Here is a 20,789-nt window from a genome sequence, read left to right as displayed (position 1 = left end):
TGGGCTGACTTGGATTTCTCTACCTCTCAAGCTCCTATCCTAATTCCTTATTGAAATATAGGTTTCTGGACTGGTCCTGACAGTTGGAAAGACAACATCATCTTCAGCTCAAACTTATTTGCCTTGTTTGCAGCTGCTCACGGCTTTGTCATTTCAATCATTAAACTTGTAACACAAATTGAGCATTCTGTTGAATGGTTCACATCCTACTACACACATTACACTTAAGGCGGAGTAAACAGGGTAGTCTCGCTGCCCCATTTTGCTCCCCGCGCACGTGGCATTTTACAACTCAAGGCCACCACAAACAAGGTCACAAAAAAAAAAATAGAATCTTAAAGAGAGGGCCACTACAGCAAATGCATATGTATACATGGTTCAGAAAACATGGCAAGAGATTGAATACCGTCTAGACATCACCAGAGCCAAAACTGGTGCGCATTTCGAAATGTACTAAGCAAAGTCTAAAACTTTAAACTAATCTGAACATACACATATGCATGTGCATATCCTTTAAATATGTTTTTACAATAGCAATTTATAATCCCAGCAATCATTCTCAATGATCTTGTACAGTGCAAATCAAGTATCAATTTTTTTAAAGTGCATATTAGTCAAAAAATTACACCCATTACGTTAAGAGGTAGAATAATTTTCTTATTTACAGGAAACATTGTAACAAATCACTCTCGTGCCTGGCTAAGACGATGATCGTTCCTTGCACATACCTAAACACTTGAAAATTTTTTCCATCTGCAGTTATGGGATATTTTTGATTATTATTAACAGTTCAGAAAGCTTTTAAAGGTTGAATTTAAATAAAAGTGTTTGAAATGGAGTCTGAAATTTATTATTCTTACAATGTAAATTTACGTGTCCTTTATACAAGCTGTCCGACAGAAGAAAGAATATTCACTCACTTTCGCTGACTGCTACTCACAGTTCTGTGCCTTCATGTGCCAGTCCATTTTGATTTCGTTGTCTAGGTATGAAGAAACACGGGACTAAATCCTTGTGGACCAATGGGCCATCTGGGCCTGCACCACACGTCTGGAGCCTAAAAATTATAGTTAAAAAAAAAAGTTATAATACATTATCTGCCTCTATTCCCTCATTAGATTATTTATTCCTTTCAGCACAGAACTTTTAACGACTGATTTGACAAAGTAAAAAAAAAAAAAAATTACAAATGGGACTTCCTCCGAAAAAGCTGCCTTCCTATTGGCAAAGATCATTCTTACAACTACCTAGTATTTTGTGATTCAGAGAGCTCTCCCATGGTACTGGCGAACATGTCTCTCTCTCTAACACTGGATGTGATAAATAGCATTCTTTATTTCGGTACCTCAGCATCGTGCATCTTTCTTTCTTTCACAGAAACCAGTCCCTCATGTTTTTGAAACGTCCCAACAACACAATTTAACAATTACAATATTTACTCTCAAATAAGTCGCCTCTTCCTATGGGTCGCTCCCTTAATTTGGGGCCAAAAAATCTATCTTCTTCACAGTAAGAGTCCCCTCGAATATCAGTCGCGCCATAAATCTGCCTCCAGCAGAATACAACTGAAGTCTTTATTTATTTATTTATTTATTTTCTTAGCACCCAATAGACTCAGTTGATGAGCAGTGGCTCTCTGAATATAGGGATAGTCAACATGGTTACAAAATTTATGAAATACATGTAGGTTATGATTACATACACTATTTCTAACAGTCCATGTCTCAGCTTATTGCCACGTAAGATACACTGTATCCTTCCCCCTCCGTCCTAGCCTAAGCACTATCTAACAAAAATATAAAGGAAATGTGTTTCCCTTCCTCTCCATATATTATTTTTTTTACCTGTCGCCTTCCCCAAGAGAGAAAAGACCTCTATTCTTCACAGCAGTTTTTTCATATATGAAATGTTGCAGTAGAAAGCGTAGGAAATCTCACGCAAAAACAATGATAGAAAGATAGAAATGTGATGTTTGAATTCGTGCCAGTTCACGGACATTTAAGGGCCACACACATACGCACGAACGTACATACTCCCTTCCCCTCTTTCTCACTCTTCTTCTTTCTCTGGCTGGTTTATTTTTAGATTCCCCCTCTTGCCTAGCACCCCAACAGCCCGGCGGCAGGCGGCAGACATGGCTTAGCGGCGCATTTCATGATGCTTACACACACTGCTGAGATATTTTAATTAAACAATTTATATTTACTCGTGACATATTTACCAAAACCAAACACAGGCTAGTTATTTAAGCACATAATCAACCACAACAGTGCAATGTTAATTTTTTTTAATACTCCAAATGGAAAATTTGCATATGGTGCACAGTACATTTTGCCAAACAAAAAATCTGCATAAAACCTGTGACTCATATGCGGGTAAATAAGGTACGTAAAAACTATAATCATAAAAAGGACATTTAAATGAAATAAAATATTGAAAATTACTCTTTCATAAATAGTAACCTAGCCAACATTGTAATACTCAGTTAAAACATAGTTAAAAAACTTTTCAAACTAAAAATAATTAAATATAATTACTTACAAGAAGATTAATGACATAAGTATGGAAAACTAGGTCAATATGACCTTGAGGCAATATAATTAGCTGATATCCTGCCTTATGAAAAATATTGTCTTAAAAATGCTTTGCCAAGCTGTAGAGGGCAGGGGTCTTGCAATGTCACAACAAACAGTTTAAGATTATTTAACCTTTAAAACTTTGACAAAGAACTTCTATATTAATTATTTAATAACTTTGTGCCTATACTTAGTAATGAAATGCTATGCCCAAGGCCTATTATGTCATAAATGGGGCCTGCAAATTCGTTTAAGGTTGTTCTCAAAATGTATTTAGACGTATCATTAATATACACTGATTTTAACAGGAGCAATATCTTGATTCAACTCACTTGAACTGTTTGAAAACAAAAATTATTTTAATTAACATATTCTTATGGAAAAAAATATTTGAACAGTGTAATTTTGATAAGTGCTCTCTTTTACTACAAAAACAGAAAGTCTGTATATGTGAACAATAGGAAAAAAAAGGACAAAAAAAAAAAAAACTGACTCCATATTTTGGCAGATAGCCTAAAAGGTTAAAAGAATACATATCTCTCGAAATAAAAAGGGCATTGTTATTTGCCTCCTCACTTTTCTGTTAGTTTAAATTCAACTTACCAGTCCACCCAATTTGTGACTTCTTCCTGTGGGGTAACCTCAAGGAAAAGGTTTCCCAACATCGTCCTCACACCTTGGAAGAAGTGAAGATGAAAATTCAGGAGGAAACCACCGTTACATTCCTTGAAATATGCCGAAAAGCCATAGAAATGTTACGAAATCACCATCAATGTATTGCTGCGGATAGCCACCATCTTCCAGATGTAATCTTTAGAACTTGATAAAAAAATATGGGGATGTATACTGATTCCAATTAAATAAACTTAATTTGTTCAAGTTGCTCTTTTTTTTTAATAGCCTTTCAAAACCGATAGACACCTTTTGCCCCACCCTGTACAGTTAGCAAAAGCCATCAATGCTGACAAAAGAATCCAAGTCATTTATGGCACTCTGATGTCGCACAAGTATGCATCACAAAACTTGTAAATAAAATGTGTGTTCTGTAATATATTGAACAATTAATCACAGTGAGTTCTAATGACTCAGCCCTAAAAACCTGGTTATTATCATGAAAACATTTTTTTTACAACAGTAACATACTTAGCATCATTATCTTTTGTTTGGTTCTTCAAGTCTTTTAACTTCTGTTTAGCCGTCACATTGTGGGGGTCCAGGCTCAGTATTCTGGACAGGGACTCTTGAGCCTCATCGTAAATTTTCAGCTCCATCAAGGCGACCGCCCTGCGGTACAAAGACTTGATGTTGTTCGGTTCTATGGCCAGCGCCTTGTCGCACAGCTCGACCACGTGTTGGTACTTCTGGCAGTGCAGCTTGCAGGAGGCTACGTTGTTGTACAACACGACACGCATGCTCCTCACGTGCTCCGGCTCCTCGACGGTCAGGCTCTCGTCGTCTGGGATGGGGTCGATGGACAGCAGGAGCTTGAACGCCTTGCTGAACCTCCGGAACGCATCGGACACTCGCCTCAGCTTGTACAACTCCACGCCTCGCTCCTTGTGGCGCACCATCGTCTGGAACTTCTTGTCAGAGTCCCAGTCGCACACGAGCTCTTCATTCTTGACGCACTCCAGGCGAATGGAGCAAGTGACGCCGGAGGACATCTGCTCTGGGTAAAACCTGGCGTTGCACCTCTCGGAGGGAAACATGGTCGTCACGCACCTCTCCAAAGCCAGGTCTATGTCCGTGTCGCTTTCGCCGATCACCAAGATGCCGTTAAAATCATTTCTGAAGTACACCGAGTTCTCGAATACACTTTCTTCCTCTGCGTTTACATCGGAAATGGTGACCTTGCACTCGGAACATTCCCTCGGCTTGTCACTCGACTCTTGACCACGAACCAGTACATCTTTCACAAATGTACCATCAGGAGAACTGTAGCATTCATAAATATCTACTTCCATTGCTAAAGCCTATAAGAATAATATCACTGTTTATCAGTTGAGCACGAAGTAGAATGTCATATGTATGTATTGTACTTACAAATGTGGTTACAAATACACACTTGCTGCAGATGCTGTGCAGACCCAGATGTTTCTGTAAAAACAAAAAAAAATTATGTTCTTGTTATAAACCAATGTACTTACTTAAATTTTTTAAGTAGGCATATTGTGTCTATAAATAATCTACTGTAGCTAAAAAAAAATGTCTTTCTACATAGACTATTTCAAAAAACTTCAAACAAGAATGGTTACAACCAAGCATATTTATTGCGAAACCCTGACTTACTTAATCACTAATCCTCCAGAACTATAAGACCTACAGACTATAAATCTGGCACGTATATTCCTTTTGCTAAGGTAGACATCCACTAAGAAAGGATTTCATGAAAATCAGCTTCCAAGGGCAGTTGTTATAGATCAGAAACATGCAAAATTGATGTTATTTTGTCAATAAGCTGAAGAAGAAAAAACCCATCAACTAAAAAAAATTGAAATCTAAGAGAGAGAGGTTGAATTTAAATTAAAACTGCTGATTTGACATGGACCGCTCCCTAATATTTAATGTACTACTTTTAAAACTCCACAACTATATATATTGTTGCGAACAAAAAATTTACAAGGTTATTGAAGTCAAATTTTAAGACTTCACTGTCAGGACTCTGGGCTGGCGCAGTGCGTTGCTGGCATGCAGATTGTAGTTTGTTTTTGTTTGGCCGCATGCCTTAGTAGAGGGGATTGTCTGCTCAGCTGTCATGGTTAGTTGTATGCAAATTTAGTTCCAACAACCATGAATTGTTCAGGTAGGTGGTGCGCAGGGATTCAAGCAAGAGTTTGAGAGAGGTCGGGGCTAACTCGAGAGGAGGCTATGCTTCTCACTTGAGGGAACGAGTTTCCTTCGCGATGTAACGTTTAAGACTCACTACGTTGGAAAGCCTTATTTTCTCGGTAAATATTTACTTGGGCGGTATTTCCGAAAAAAAAAAAAATGTTAAAAATCCGAAAATACCTTTATTTTATGCTCTTCAACTTCCTCTTTTCATTAAAATCGGCGGAGATTAGAAATTCCAAATACTTTAGGAGATATCGAATTTTTAAATTTCTTCATATGTAGTTGAGCGGTATTTGCAAAAAAAAAATGTTAAAAATCCGAAAATACCTTTATTATATGCTCTTCAAATTCCTCTTTTCATTAAAAGCGGTGGAGATTAGAAATTTCAAATACTTTAGGAGATATCAAATTTTTAAATTTCAGCACACAACCAGCGCATTCCTGTGGCGTGCGTGCACCATTGTTTCTTGTTTACGTACGAGTATCTATTTTTTTTATTGGATAATGATGTCACGTGATTGTTCGTGATAGGCCAGAATTCAAATGAACTAATACGTGATTATTTAGTTCAATTATTGTTTAAAACTGTGTTTAATTACCGCCTCCAACTTAGGTGAGTTTTTAACGTTTCTAATTTTAAAGTCTTATTTGTTATTTTGATATTGTTGCGCAAGTAATAAGTAACAAAAAAATTTACGTGAGTTGTTACTGTACATCCTTTGTTATGGGTTTGTTAGGTAAGGTCAGTTACATTATAAATAATTTAAAACTAAAGAATAATTAAAATTAATTCACATTATTTTTAATATCACCTTAGTTTGAAAGTATTTATAATGTAACTGACCTGACCTAATCGACCATTTTAGTTTACTGTTCACCCTCTGTCCGGGTTTGTTTGGTCAGGTCAGTTACATTACAAATATTTTAAAACTAAACAGCCATTAAAATTAATTCACAAAATAATTTTTAATGTCGGCTTAGTTTGAAAGTATTAATAATGTAACTGACCTGACCTAATCAACCATTTTATTAATTACGCATTCACGATTCACGTATTCACGAACACACGGCAAAATAACAAAAATGGCGCCGCTCAAATGGTTCCACAGGTCTTGTATTGCAAAATTAAAAAATTCGATATCTCCTAAAGTATTTGGAATTTCTTATCTCCGCCGCTTTTAATGAAAAGAGGAAGTTGAAGAGCATATGATAAAGGTATTTTCGGATTTTTAACATTTATTTTCGGAAATACAGCTCAACTACATATGATGAAATTTAAAAATTCAATATCTCCTAAAGTATTTGGAATTTCTTACCTCCGCCAATTTTAATGAAAAGAGGAAGTTGAAGAGCATAAAATAAAGGTATTTTCGGATTTTTAACAGTTTTTTTCGGAAATACCGCCCAAGTAAATATTTACCATTTTATCTCGTTCTAAGAGAAATTTTTTTAATAAGTAATTTTTTATTATTAAGATACCTACCTACATGTGATTTATGTGACAAATTACATTTAAGATAAAAAAAATGTACTTATTTATGTTAAAGATATCTATATTTGAAACTAGAATACCCATACAAAAAACTAAGCTAAGACTAAAAAGTTAGAGACGGTTATTTTAATGTCTCAGTTTTAAGTATACTACTTAGAAGTTGATCTCAGGTTGACCAAATTTTAACTGTAAGCTACCTCATTTTCATTTTTAAAATCTACTTTTTTTGTTTCAGATATTTCAGAAGTGAGGTTTTAATTTTTAGTTTATTATTGCTCGAAACTGAAGCAGTATGATTATAGGAATGTCAATCCTACATGGCATATAACAATAAATTATTATAACTATGCTTTATGTGGTTGTGATGTATTTGCAACAACCCCCTGTTATAGCAAACAGTCCCCTGCAAACATTTCCCAGAAAAATGCTAATATCTAAAAAAGTAGCTAACAATTCCATGGGCTTTTTGATGCTCATAATTAAACTGTTACAGTACTTTTCTAGTCCTTACTTAGTAGGATTTTTTAAATAGGAATAATATTAATATAGGTAACTCAACAAATATGTACGGGCCAAAAACGTTTTTACCGAGCATCGCCGATAGAATACGATACAATAGGTAATGTACGTCCAATATCATGTTCTAAACTAAAATAGTTAGGGTTGCAGTATATGATACGATAGGTACTACTCAAAATTTAGTTTCACCTAGAAATGTATTTTGTGCAAAAACAAGCATGCAAATGTTTCCCACCCAAAACTCTCATATTACCATGCTTGCTCTGTAAGAATTATCGAGCGGTAATGACTTCAGTGCTGCCACATTGGTGACATCATCAATATTGGTATGGTATAGACTTGATCTAGACTATCCTGATAGTGCAAAGCCACATGTATCTATTTATACCATTTTATTTTTAATGATCTTAACCCATAATTGGCCTGGTTTTCATTTTCACTCCTCACTATTGAGTTTTTTTATAATTCAGCCTAAATTAAAAAAAAAAACACATTTGCAGTTTAATCAAGCAGTACTCAACACAAATTTGCAGGTTAATCTTGCAATACTCCAACACCCCATTTGTAGTTAAACACACAATAATAAAATACCCATTTGTAGTTATTCAAGCAGTAATAAATAACGCCTCTTTGCAGAATAATCAAGCAGTACCTAATATTATTTCCAATTTTTTTTTCCTTCTTCAGAAAAGTCCGCTATTTCAGTAGAAAATTTCTTTCCCGGGTTCAGGACTGTGTTATGAGGTCCCTTCGCCTCTAAACTGAGGAAGTTAATGGTAAAACACCTCATAATCACCCTGCGTTTGACATCGTGAGCCGGTATTTCTTCCCACATATTTTACATTTAAATTAGCACGTATTTACATTCTTCTCCACACTACATTATTCCAAATAAACAAAAATCTCTTTACACTCAGTGGTAAATAATATAATTATTATAGTCAAATCTGCTAATATAATACAAATATAAAGTACGTAACTTACCTACTACAATAAAACAGTCAAAATTAAACATCATAGAATGAACCAGCCATAATGGAGCGCTGTATGCACGTAACCAACGACCTAGAGATATATAGACTGCTAGTGGGAGGCCATCTTTGATTCCAATTGAATTTGACAGAATGGTGGGCAAACAGTGCTTTGTTAGCAGACGACATACGTTGACAGCAATAATACGGGATGAATTTGTAAAATTACGTGATGAATGAACAGATGATGTGTTGAATTGATTGAATTTAATTTCAAAATATAATTTTTGAAGTGTATTTTCTTTCTCTAGGTCGTTGCACGTAACGAATTGTGGTTTGTGGTCAACAAGAAGCGATTATTCATTAGAACTGTAAAAACAAAAGTGTCATGGCGCACGTGTTTAAAACAATATTTAGTTTGCTAATTTATACGTTATATGTTCTAAGCTGAGTCCATATTTAATTTTATATGCGATCTCTTTAATATCATTACAAAATATTCTGCAGGCTTTTAACATGCCTAAATAGAAAATTTGACTAACCTTTTAACACTGTGGGAACAATAAAGTGTATTTAATTTTAAGGTTTATTTATTTCTGTAGTAATTAAATAACAGTCACATTTTAAAACACTTTCTATACTTATTCAATAAAATCCTTGTAAAGGCAAATAGTAAAATTTTCAAAGGGATCTGAAATTTATTTACTTCATGTTTTTGGCTATAAAATCTAACCTTCACAATTCTCCTCGTTCTCGTACAATCTTTGCTTCCGTCTAATTTAAATTAATAGGAGGTGGGAAATAATTGTCGTGTGAAAATAATCGTAAACCAACGAGGACAAGTAATTTCAGCTAAGTTTGCATTAATTAAAATTTTATTTATATTCTAAATTATTAAGTTTTAAATAAAACCAGTAATGGATTTGCCATCATACATAAGTCCGTTTGACAGCTGGGCACCATACATAATTTCATTACTTATTGTGATAATAACTTGTGTAAGGTAATTATTTACATAATTTATTTTCTTAAAAAAATGTTATTAGGGCAAAATTAGTGTTATCTAGTAGAGTTGTTATTATTATTATTATTATTAAAACTTAAGATTTTATATGCTTATTTTATTTTGATTTAGTTTTGCATTGCACAGTTATGCAGATAAGCTTAGGGCAGCAGGATACCAACTTAGTGCTCATAAGTTTGTAATTGGACCCACGACCCTCATACGATACAATGATTAGCAAAATTTGAAAGTTAGTGTTTTTAATTGCATTTCCACATTATATCATTTTTAAATGCAAACTTTATGTACAGGTCTATAGACTGTTAAAGCTTTCCTTCTGATATTAAAAAATTTTGTCAGGTTAAACTTTCACACAGATAGGCTTATAGCATTTTATGTTTTTGAATTAAGTCACTAAGAACTTCACTTTGAGATTAAAATACAGTTTTATGATTTGTGGCAAGGAAAAAAAAAAGGGGGGGGGGGGGTGGCAAGGGAGTACTAAGGAAAAAAAAGGGGGGGGGGAGGCAAGGGAAAGGGAGGTGCTACTCCCCTTTTGGATGTGGTTCAAGGATCAAGGAGTTAAATAGAAAATTGTAGGTAATCAAAATTCACAAAAACTATTTTTCAATAATTTTTTTTAAAGAAATTATGTTTTTCCACTTGTTATTGTTTTTTATTCATGGCACAATGGTCACATGAAAGAGTATGAATTCCGAAAAATTCCATCCTCCCCCTTCCGTTTTGAGGTGGATACACCCCTTGATTTAAGGTGTTATGCAACTTGCATAACATGAGAATAATGCCTCAGCAATCATGGCTACCAAGTACTCATTTAAGGAAAGAATTCATAATGATTGGTAACAGTTTTTATGAAGATCTGATAGTTGGTACTGATAAGTTACAATATCAGTTTCACTGTAATTCCAACAGCAGAATTTTCATGTGAAGCCATTACAGACAAAAAATGAATAAAATGCTTGAAACTTCAGATTAAATTTATACATTTTTGTGGCTTTTGGTAGACATCACTTCACACCTTAAACACTGAGGTAGATATAAGCTAATTGTAATTACTAAATAAATCATTTTCTTTTTCAGCAAATAAAATTTGAATTGCTTATGCAATAATTTACAATTAGTTTATTAACTCAAGAACATAAACTGCTGTAAATACTAAAATAAGTGCACATAATTGCACTAATAACTCTACTGAATTAATATTCAAGGACTGTGTAAAAAATTTTCTGTGCTAGATGTTTAAAGTTACACTGTGCTGCAGACCAGCGGTTTCCAATTTTTTCGGCCAGGGAGAACCCTATGATCGACTTTTCTTTTGGCGGAATCTCAACTCCTTCAAAGAAAATAATTTGTCAATTGTGCCTGATATATATGACATTCGTTCTGACTCGCGGAACCCCTGTGACCCTACCCCAGGGACTCCAGGGTTCCGCGGTACACACAAAACTGTATTTCATATTTCTTTGTTGCAAACAAGGCACTACATGGGTGGGCCAGAATGTCCCAGCAACAACAGAATCGACGGCAAAATTGTTATTGTTACCGGTGCTACAAGTGGTCTTGGTTTACACACTGCAACAGAACTTGCTAAAAGAGGTAAGTAGTTTTTGTTTGGTTGATAGAGTTCACGACTAATGCAAAGGACCTATCTAGTTGAATGTTTTTTTAACAGTTGTGATGACTAGAGAATATGGAAACTGTTAATACAATATTTAAATGATAAGAATGAGAAAATGTTTGGATCTTAATAAAAACTTTTATACGAACACACACATAAACATATAGATTCATTATTAGTTTCAGGCTAAAATTTGGATTGGTAGCTTGAGCTACAGATTTCTGTAGGTATTTTTCTGTACCTAATAATGGTTTTATTAATATATTTGCTTCTAGTCTACTAATTATTCTTACTAAGTTATTTTTCCTTGTTCATATTTATTTTACTGAATATATTTTACACATTTATAGAAATACATTTTTTATAGATACAGCATTTTATTTGCATATTACATAGTTATTAATGGTTAGTAAAAATAATTTCAACAGGGAATTTTATTTTTAAGGTTTTAGTAATTTAGTTCTTACTTGATAACAATGGGTGCGTGTACTTATGTATGCGCGTGAGAAGTTATACTTCTTTGCCATCATTAAAAAATAGTTTTTAATTGCATGCAAATAATTAATTACAATAAAATAATAAAACGGCTGGAAAAAGATAGTCAACACAGTCAATAAAGTTCAGATTAAATTTGAAAAATTAAATAAATAAAATTTAGAGAATAATAAATATATATGACATAATTTGTACTAAATATTATAATATTCTTAATTTTAAAGATTTATTATTGATTATTTAATATTTTAAAAGAATATAAATAATTTTAATAATAAATTCAAAAATTTAAATTAAGTTCATTCATTTTTTAAATATTTATTATTTTCTTAATTTAATATTCACTTTTCATTTTTATCAAAAAGTTTTCATTAAATTTGTTCATTTATTTTTATAAATATTATTTATTCAATTTTATAATAAATATTAACATTTAATATTTTAATTTGATGTTCGATTTTAATTTTTATCACAAATTTTTTATTAAATTTTTATTAAATTTATTTTTTATTTTGTAAATATTAAATAACCAATAATAAATATTTAACATTAATAATTTAATAATACTTAGTATTAATTATATTAAATAATATTATTTTAATTTATATAAATAAAAAAAATATGGATAGTTAACCTCAATTATATTGGAGCACTTAAAAATGTATAAAGGCACAATTTTTTTTACTAATATTTACGAATCGTACATAATATTAATCAAAATATTCAATTTAAATCACTACTGAATATAACTTATTAGCACATATATAATTTGCACTTGTATGAAACTAAAACACGTGTTGTGATTGTAGAAACTAGAAACATGTGGATAAATATTATAAATATGAAAACAGTGATCAGAGGTGACGAGCGTGCCAACATGAGCGACTAATAGAGGTTCTATTTCTATTTTGTTGGTAGCTTTTTTTCGAGACTTAATGAGCGATTTAGCGCGCAGCTTCAACCTGTTAATTTTTTTCATAACGCACCTAAAGAAGTATAACTTCAACAATTAAAAATATTTGAGATGTCAGGCACAGGATCATTGGTTCATCTTATTGAAGTTTTTCTCGTGACCAATTAATTACTGTAGTTCGATCCTTGCATGTTAGAAGAGATACCTATGATTATGAAAAGCCTTTTGATGAATGTGTTATACTAATATGTACTTGGTTGATGAATTTATAGGTATAATTTGCTAGTAATATCTAAGGTGCTATTTTTATTTTGTTTTCAATTTAAAGCCATGTTTTTTCTTAATAAAATTTTTTGTTCAGTCACAGTAGTTAGAAGTGCTTGATAACATAAAAAAAAGCCACTGAGAAGTTGACAAGCGTTTAGATCACTGTAAAATTTAAGTATTTCTGTTTCATTTAAGGGGGCACGGTGGTGCTAGCCTGCCGAGATCTTGCTAAAGGTATAAAGGCGTGTGAAGACATCTCGCAGCAGACACCTCGTGCTGCAGTGAGCGCCATCCACCTCGACACATCATCTCTCCAGTCCGTCCGCAAGTTCTCTCAGTCCGTGGGTGAGACACACATGCTGCTCTCGAATCTCACAATCCTGACACTGTGTGAAGTGTTCAAATAAAATGTTTGTTTTAATAGTAATTGTTTCTGTCTGCTGCTGCCAGATTCAGGAGTGTACGCAAGGTTCAATTATTTCTATGGGAGGTGGGGCAGAACCACTACTTTGCATGCTGTTTGCTTTCAAATTCTTTCCTTTTAGGATTTGTTTTTAGGTTTTTTGGGGGAGGGAGGAATGTATCCTCCATCCCCTATCTCCCCCTTTACATCCCCCTCCCCCTTTCCAAGCCAGATTTGAGGAAAGTTCTACAAATGTGATGTATTTTTACACACTTTTGTGTGGACGCAATCAATTACAGAATTAATTATCTAACAGTCTCTCTCCAGGATTTTTGAACATGGTAGTGAAGTAACTGAACAGATGCACACTAGGAAAAGTGTATCAAATGACAGAAAAATCTTTTAGATAAACAAGGTCCTCTGTAATTAATTATGATTTTTGAAGGGGAGGGAAGATGGGAGAAAGAACTTACAAATTTGTTTTTTTTTTGTACAGAATTTAGTCATGTCGACATCCTGATAAATAATGCCGGTATTGCGTTCCACCCACCTGAGAAAACAGAGGATGGAATTGAAATGCATTTGGCAACTAACTATCTTGGTATGTATAACATGATTTATGTGATTATAAATATGTATTGCAATTATAAATTATCACTATTCTTTTTTTTTTCTTCCTAAAATGTGCAGTATGAAATGAAAGATAAAATACATAATTATATTTGCATAACATTTGTATTGTTTGTTAAGTGTTGATTACAGTGTGTCTGCATGTACTTATGCAATGTATGTGTTATTTCACCATTTTTTTGATTGTTGTTTAGTGGAAAGTCACAGAACCTACACAATATTAATTAAAATTTAGCATACTGAATTTTGCTATCTTCACTGTGTTTTTATATGCTTACTACTCCTTATATTTAATTGTCTGGTTTCAGAAGTCTAAGCCATTAAATTCCACAGACAATGTGTTTAATTTCCGGTGCCAATAGTTGTGTGTACACTAACTGACTACCGTGGAAAACATTTGTGCACGTCTGCAATTTTCCTTTTTATTCATCGTCACTATTATTATTATTATTATTATTATTATTATTATTATTATTATTATTATTATGTTTAAGTTAAGTGATACTGTATAACATTGTTGAGGTTGTGTACTTGTGCACTGTACACTGAGCTGTGTACTGACGAAACCCACATAACAGTAAAAAAAAAAATAAACAAACACAACACGCAACGTAAGTAAAACCTACATAAAACACAACAGTTATAAAATCTGTAATTTCATAGGTCACTTCCTTTTGACTCATCTGTTGCTGCCGAAACTAAAAGCAGCTCCCAATGCCCGCGTGATCAACGTTTCGGCACATGCGCACTACGGTGGCAGCGTGCAGATAGACAACCTAAACCTGGACGGAGGCTACTCATCCGGAAGAGCGTTCAGCCAAAGCAAGCTTGCTATGGTTTTGATGGCTCGCCACATGGCCCACAGCGTGTTGGCGGGTATGTTACGCAGTGCTTGCTTTACTTTTTTTTTTTTTACTGTTGGCAGCTGAAACATGATGAAATTTTCTTCCCGAACCATGCTGGTCAGTCGAAGATGTGTGATGTTCAAGCGTCAGGGTTGGAGGGTATGCCAAAAGCAGAAACTGCCAGACTGAAAAATGTTATGTTTAAGCAGTGAACAGCAGCAGCGTAAATTGATAGTGATACCAGGTGATCACACACTGTCTTAAGGCTCTGACTCAAACACCACAACGGTTATTTAATTTACTGTCATTGCTCTCATTTGACAGCTTTCCCTGTTTATTAATCATGGTAGCGCTCTTGCATATTAAGTTTTGTCTCAAATTTTCTCAAGATATAATTACTTAAGATTATCAAACAGCAATAAAAATCCACTCAACTGTAAATAATTATGATCACTTGTGTGAACTATTACAGCTTAAAGGTATGTTTAGTAAATATCTGGTGAGAATCCATTAATTAATCGTAATGACAAGAGAGATAAAAAAACCAACATGGAATGTAAGACTCAGCCTTAAGTTACTATAAAGCTTTCAAACAGGTCATACACAGAAGATTCCATTTAAACCGGTCAACACCACAGTTGATCAGCAGCTCAACTGAACTGAATAGGCTAGCGGCTAAAAACACATCGTGAAAGGTCCGTGAGTCATCATCTCAAACTCGTGATGGCTGGTTCAAATATGGCCCATTAAGTTGCAATCTACTGTCAAGAGCATATCCAGAATTTCATTTTGTTAAATTTTCTTTCAAATCCTTTCCTTTTGTTGGTGAGGATGATAGATTTTTTTTTTAGGACTTCAGGGGAAACTGGGGCTATATCCCCTCCCCTGTGTACATCCCTGCCCACAATTTTGTTGAATGTATTTAGTGGTATGTGATTATATGAAATGTAAATCATTTCCTTCCTTGACAGACACCATTATTCTCAAAGACGACACTGCTGAAGAGCAATCCACAAAGAGAATACGTACTGACCTGCAAATGGTGTCCCCAAATGGCTTGCATCTGATCTGTCACCCCGGCTCGGACATCAGAAAAAAAGGAACACAGTGTCCAATTTAAGTTTTGACAAATTTTTTTTTTTACATGCATACATTTATAGGCGATAAAGGCTAAATTCAATTCATTATTTGTAAGATTTCAATCTCAGTTTCGAAAGTTATTGAAATCAACTGACGGTAACTCTAAATGACATATAACTGGGTTGTTAGGGAAATAATCAGCCGTAGCCTTCAATAAGTAGGGACAAGATTATTCGGTGAATTGCGATAAAACCGAAAAATACAAAAAAAAAAAGTCAAGACACAGCATAACAGAAAAATGCAAGTTAATACACAATATTGCTCCAAAATGCAAGTTATATCATGGAATTAAGTAGCATTTAACCAAATCTTAATTTAAATCATAAAAAAGAAATTTTAATATTTGAAAAACAAGGAATATCTTTATTTCCAGACAAAAATTTTTACTAAAGTGCATGGATCAGAATAATTAATTTAATTTGTTTTACCGTGCACTTCTCATTAATCACTTTTAAACCCCATATGCTTGTTAATTTATTTTTATTGTTATGAATGAATCTGTTTGAGAACAATTTAGTACAAATTATTTTATCGCAAAATTGCCGTATAGAAATGTTCCCACTATTTATAAAAATAAAAACAATAACACTGAAATTGTCTGTTTAAGAAACAAAATTGGACTAAAAATAAACCATAAAATCTTGTCTGTAACAATAAGAAAACATCCCAGCATTTGCCTGGAGAGAGATGTACGAAACCCACGGCAAACCGAGACCAGAGAGGCCAGACTCGGATTCTAGCCTGGGTTCTCCGGAAGGCGAGTCCAGCGCTGTGCAACGCCGCAGGTACCAACGTGACGTTCAACGTCGTGGATCCCGGGATCGTGCGCGGGACCAAGCACATGCGCCTCTCGCCGCTCAGCTCCTCCATCATGGTGCAGATGGCGATGATGCCGTGGCTGTGGCTGTTCATGAAGTCCTGCTCCCAGGGCGCGCAGACCATCATCTACCTCGCCGTTGCCCGGGAGCTCGCGAGAACCTCCGGGACGTACTACAGGTACACGTTTCGGAACCACGTTAACAGAGCCACCTGGATGGGCGCGCCAGCTTTAAAAAGCACGAGGTGCTAAAGGGTGACACTTCTTTACCTGCATGTGCTAGGCACCGAACTGGTGTGCACTTTTTTTTTGTCGATAACACCCCTATGTGGTAAGCTTAGAAGTAACTCTTATTATTTTATGGTGGAATGTTGAAGATACTGCTATACTACTAACAATACTGTGTACCAAATTATTAATTCCTTAAAACTTCAGTGAAAACACCTGTTTTTAGCCTTTTCCATCATACAAAAAAAATACACGTACTAAACAAAATAATTACACAAAGTGTAGTTGCTATTAAATGCTTTTCTCAATCTGACACCTTGATGGAACTGTGAGTGGTTTTTTAATGGTGTGTTAAAACCTGGAGTCATTAAAAATTGTAGCTGATGTTCAAGAGGGTTCTTCTGTATAGGCTCAAGGTCACTTTAAAAAGTAATTGTAGTAAAATGTGATCAAGCTGCGAAATTTCACAAGCCAAGATGTTTGGCATGGACATGGCAGCTATACAGAGGGTCATTTAAATAATAAATTTACCTAAATTAAAGATTGTTTTAATATTGAGGTAATTAGAACAGCTAGATTAAAACTAAAATTCTTGGATTCTAATACTTAATATTAATACTATAATGCTACAATTATTGCATCAAAGAATTTCTCCAATAACCTAAAGTTTAAACAGATGGTTATTAAAAATAAAATAACATCTGCCGGAAACCGTAAAGCACTTTTGAACATTCAGATGTCTTTAGGTGGGTAACTTAGTCTTTGCTTCGCAGCAAAAATTATAAAATAGAAATATGTAAAATGTTTCTACTAAAATATTAAGACAATTTAAAAATAAGACAAGATGGTTTTTTTTAACTTTTACATTTAACCATTTTTTTCTTGTGTGTTTGTGTGTTGCAGCGACTGCGCCCAAAGAGAACCGTCAGAGCTGGCCAGAGATAGTTCACTGGCACTTCAGCTATACGAAAAATCCTGCAGTTTGGTCGGCATTGAGTGCCCGCAGGAAAGTCTGTAGAAATAGACAATAGCTCAACAGATATATTTATATCACAGTATGCTGAATGAAAGTAAAATAATATAGAAATCAGAGTAAAGATTGATGGTTTTAAATCACAGTATGCTGAATGAAAGTAAAATAATATAGAAATCAGAGTAAAGATTGATGGTTTTAAATGCAGTGACAGTAGATATGTGATTTTAATAGAAAAGTGTCAGATAAACATGTGACAATGCTGCTTCATACAGAATGTTTTCTGATTCGACAAACTTTATTTTTAAACCAAAATTGTATCAGTTATAAATAGAGGCAAGATAATATGGCGAATAGCGATAAAACCAAAATACAAGCACAATTAAGTCGATACACTGCCAAACATCAAAATGGCAGTCAGTAACACTGCATACCACCGAAATGCAGCAAAATTCACCTAAATTACTTCATTATTGCAACTAAAAAATATACAATTTATTTCGTAAAACCTTAGTTTTGGTTTTTATTTAATAACCTAAAATGTTATGTATAAAGTAAAAACATTTTATATCCATCTATGTTGCCATACAGGCATGAGTAAAGACCTATAGAGAAACATCACACGAAAATGTACATGTATGAGTTTGAGCTTTTAACATTACATACAGATTTTTTGATTATTGAATTTTATAGTTGCAGATTTTTGTTTAACTTACTGTCAGCAATATATGAAGTAGTACTGTTTAATGTACATGAAATGTTGAAGCAGTTGATCAATGTTTTACTTATCATTACATAAGTTTTAATTTTTAATGATAATAAAGACAAAATCCACTATATTTAATCACAAAATTTGCTTTTTTATAACACCATAATATCTTGGCTGTAGTTATAAATGACTTAATGTTAACATTTTTATTTTATTTATATGGTATGGTTAAAGCCCCACAGGCGTATTGTATAACCTGTTGACAGATTGAGACATTCTAGCTGGTTTATTTATTCTGTTGGGGGCACTGTTCTTCCAATCTATGAATAGCTGTCTCTGGATTATAAGAGAGGGTTTGTAGGGATGGATGAAGAGTGGAAAGGGGGGAGAGATGGACAGGTTGTTTGTGATGTGAGATCTTGAAGCTTAGATTTTATGAATGGTGGGAACGGTGAACACAGTAAGTTTAGTGGTTTACTTTTTAGGAGAAAATTAGACAATGTTTTGACACGGAAGTGAAATAATTTAATAGTTAGTATTGAAGTTAAGTTTAGTTTGTAAGTGCAGAAACTAGTCTAGGGCTGATTTAACAAGATTAATAAATAAAATATTTGTCTGTTGTGCTTAACAGAAGAGGTTTTACTGATTTAATAAAATCAAACACTCTTTTTCAATGAAACATTAATATTTTAGCAAAAAAGGAATTTACCAGTTGGAATGGCATTTAATAAATGCTGATAACTACTTTTTCATGTCAAAATCATTCTCTATCAGTGCAGATACACTCATAGAAAATACAGAACAATTTTATAAGTCTCAGCATTCTATCACTGTGAATAAAACCACAGATCAGATCATTTTGAACAATCTGTAATGGAGAAATATGAGATTGCTTAACTTAATATAAATTTGTTTTAACTTGTGTCGTATTGCAACTAAAATGTGGTAAGTACCTGAACTCTGTCTCAGAACACCATTTCTGAGAAAACGAAGCAGCTTAAATACAGTCTTTGATTTTTTATAGCTATATATAAATAAGTTAAGGATAATTAGTTGTACCAACACATGAGAATATTACACCAACAGGACAACACTCATAACTAAAAATAACCACGTGTTAAAAAATAAGTAACTAGTATGCATTATTTCAAATTTATAAATTATTGTATTTTATAATGTAAGTAAAAGGTTGTATGAAATGAAATCGCCAACTTTATCTTCTCTTAGTGTTATAACAAACTTTAAAACTTAAAATCCAATGGTTTTTGAGTTGAAATAAAAAAATAGTCTTGTTCTGGTGATGTGATAAGTGACTCAATCAAGATGCTGGAAACATTAAATTTTTTTTCTCTCACAGTCTACAGTCTCGTAAAGAACTAAAGTGCCTAGCATGACAATATGTATAAAGAACTCAAGCATTTATTTGTTGCTATTATGCACAGAGGTTGTACTGATGATGTCTAGCATTAAGTGGTTTTTATTTAATGTAAAAATAGTATTTGTATCATTAATTTAATTATTTATTGAAAGTATTGCAAATAAACAATCCTTTAAGATGTTTCTTTGACAATCAAAGTTGTTTTTATCAGAATCCGACGAAACAAATAATCACTAAACTGTCTCTTCCAGTGCGGCAACAAACATTTCACGAGCCGGCACCGAGACGTGTCCACTTCTCACTGACCTTCCACAGCCACTGTGCCATGCTGTCGTCTGTAGCTTGAGGGGCAGGCTCCTTCTCCGCGCAGTCACTGAGGGAACAAAATTACCATTTCACTTCATACTTCCCAACCTGTGCGACAGGCCTGTGCAAATATTTAAAATTACAAATCCCATTCTGAATTTATTTATTATTTGCATTCAACCTCATCAAAAACTTTTACTTTTAAATAAATATTTAGTAGAGTCCGCTAATCCGGATCTCGCTCACCCGGACATCCGGTTAATCCGGACGGGATATAAAAAAAAGAAGCAAAAATTACCATTTTTCATAGGTAAAAAATTATAATTAAGCTGTAGAAAAAGTTGTATTGATGACAAAAATAATTGTTGTAGTTTTACCCATCTAAAACTTGTACTATGTGCATTTTATGGACTATCAGTGATCTAGACAAGGTCCCGTTCCATCTAGTCCAGATTAGCGGATTTAAGTGTAGAGAAGCTGTTAGGTATCATCTGGTGTAACTATCGACATTAGGTAATGAGTTGTTCTAGTACAATATAAATGTGCACACACAGTTTTAGTATTATTAATGGGCTTGAAATAACTAGCCAAACTGCCCATATTTTATTACAACATATGCACAGAGAACCACAAAATGGCTGAAGTTTAGATGA

The 20,789-nt window shown here is 33.7% G+C and overlaps 3 protein-coding genes across 17 annotated transcripts in view; 1 reads left to right on the top strand and 2 right to left on the bottom strand.

The window, feature by feature from the left end:
• Positions 1–834: 834 nt before the first annotated feature.
• Positions 835–15,705, bottom strand: LOC134536024 (FK506-binding protein-like). Of its 5 annotated transcripts, none has more exons than XR_010075748.1 (3): positions 15,619–15,705; positions 3,180–4,673; positions 835–1,057 (listed from the first exon to the last, which is right to left on the bottom strand). XR_010075748.1 is itself a non-coding variant. In XM_063375533.1 (2 exons), exon 2 carries the CDS (start codon positions 4,538–4,540, stop codon positions 3,686–3,688), a length of 855 nt encoding a protein of 284 aa, XP_063231603.1. In that variant the 5' UTR covers positions 4,541–4,673; positions 8,404–8,739; the 3' UTR covers positions 2,271–3,685. The 5 variants fall into 5 exon arrangements, 2 of the variants coding, with proteins under 2 accessions (XP_063231603.1, XP_063231604.1); XR_010075746.1 differs by lacking the exon at positions 15,619–15,705 and adding an exon at positions 8,404–8,739; XR_010075747.1 differs by lacking the exon at positions 15,619–15,705 and adding an exon at positions 8,072–8,604.
• LOC134536022 (retinol dehydrogenase 13-like) lies at positions 8,484–20,022 on the top strand. 5 transcript variants are annotated; one of them, XM_063375529.1, is made up of 7 exons: positions 8,484–9,393; positions 10,892–11,010; positions 12,903–13,052; positions 13,607–13,711; positions 14,404–14,616; positions 16,511–16,721; positions 17,674–20,022. In XM_063375529.1, exons 1-7 carry the CDS (start codon positions 9,308–9,310, stop codon positions 17,786–17,788), a joined length of 999 nt encoding a protein of 332 aa, XP_063231599.1. In that variant the 5' UTR covers positions 8,484–9,307; the 3' UTR covers positions 17,789–20,022. The 5 variants fall into 5 exon arrangements, with proteins under 5 accessions (XP_063231599.1, XP_063231602.1, XP_063231601.1 ...); XM_063375532.1 differs by having other exon boundaries at positions 8,484–8,724; positions 17,674–18,246; XM_063375531.1 differs by having other exon boundaries at positions 8,484–8,761; positions 17,674–18,246.
• The window catches only part of LOC134536021 (retinol dehydrogenase 13-like), a 268,591-nt gene continuing 267,752 nt past the window's right edge, over positions 19,951–20,789 (bottom strand). For all 7 annotated transcript variants that reach the window (XM_063375521.1, XM_063375520.1, XM_063375526.1 and 4 more), the window contains one exon: positions 19,951–20,203. In XM_063375521.1, coding sequence (XP_063231591.1) covers positions 20,098–20,203 — 106 coding nt within the window. In that variant the 3' untranslated portion in view covers positions 19,951–20,097. The remainder of the gene's footprint in view (positions 20,204–20,789) is intronic.

This window comes from Bacillus rossius, chromosome 10 (genome assembly GCF_032445375.1).
Source record: "Bacillus rossius redtenbacheri isolate Brsri chromosome 10, Brsri_v3, whole genome shotgun sequence".
Lineage (NCBI taxonomy): Eukaryota > Metazoa > Arthropoda > Insecta > Phasmatodea > Bacillidae > Bacillus > Bacillus rossius.
This window is presented reverse-complemented; position numbering and strand designations above follow the sequence as displayed.

What these genes read in the sequence shown, in the direction of transcription:
- LOC134536024 (XM_063375533.1), bottom strand. Translation starts at nt 4,540, where the DNA reads ATGGAAGTAGATATTTATGAATGCTACAGTTCTCCTGATGGTACATTT.
- LOC134536022 (XM_063375528.1), top strand. Translation starts at nt 10,650, where the DNA reads ATGTTTAAAGTTACACTGTGCTGCAGACCAGCGGTTTCCAATTTTTTC. An exon ending in AACAGAACTTGCTAAAAGAG is followed by an intron (nt 11,011 to 12,902) that starts GTAAGTAGTTTT and finishes GTTTCATTTAAG; the next exon opens with GGGGCACGGTGGTGCTAGCC. An exon ending in TTTGGCAACTAACTATCTTG is followed by an intron (nt 13,712 to 14,403) that starts GTATGTATAACA and finishes GTAATTTCATAG; the next exon opens with GTCACTTCCTTTTGACTCAT.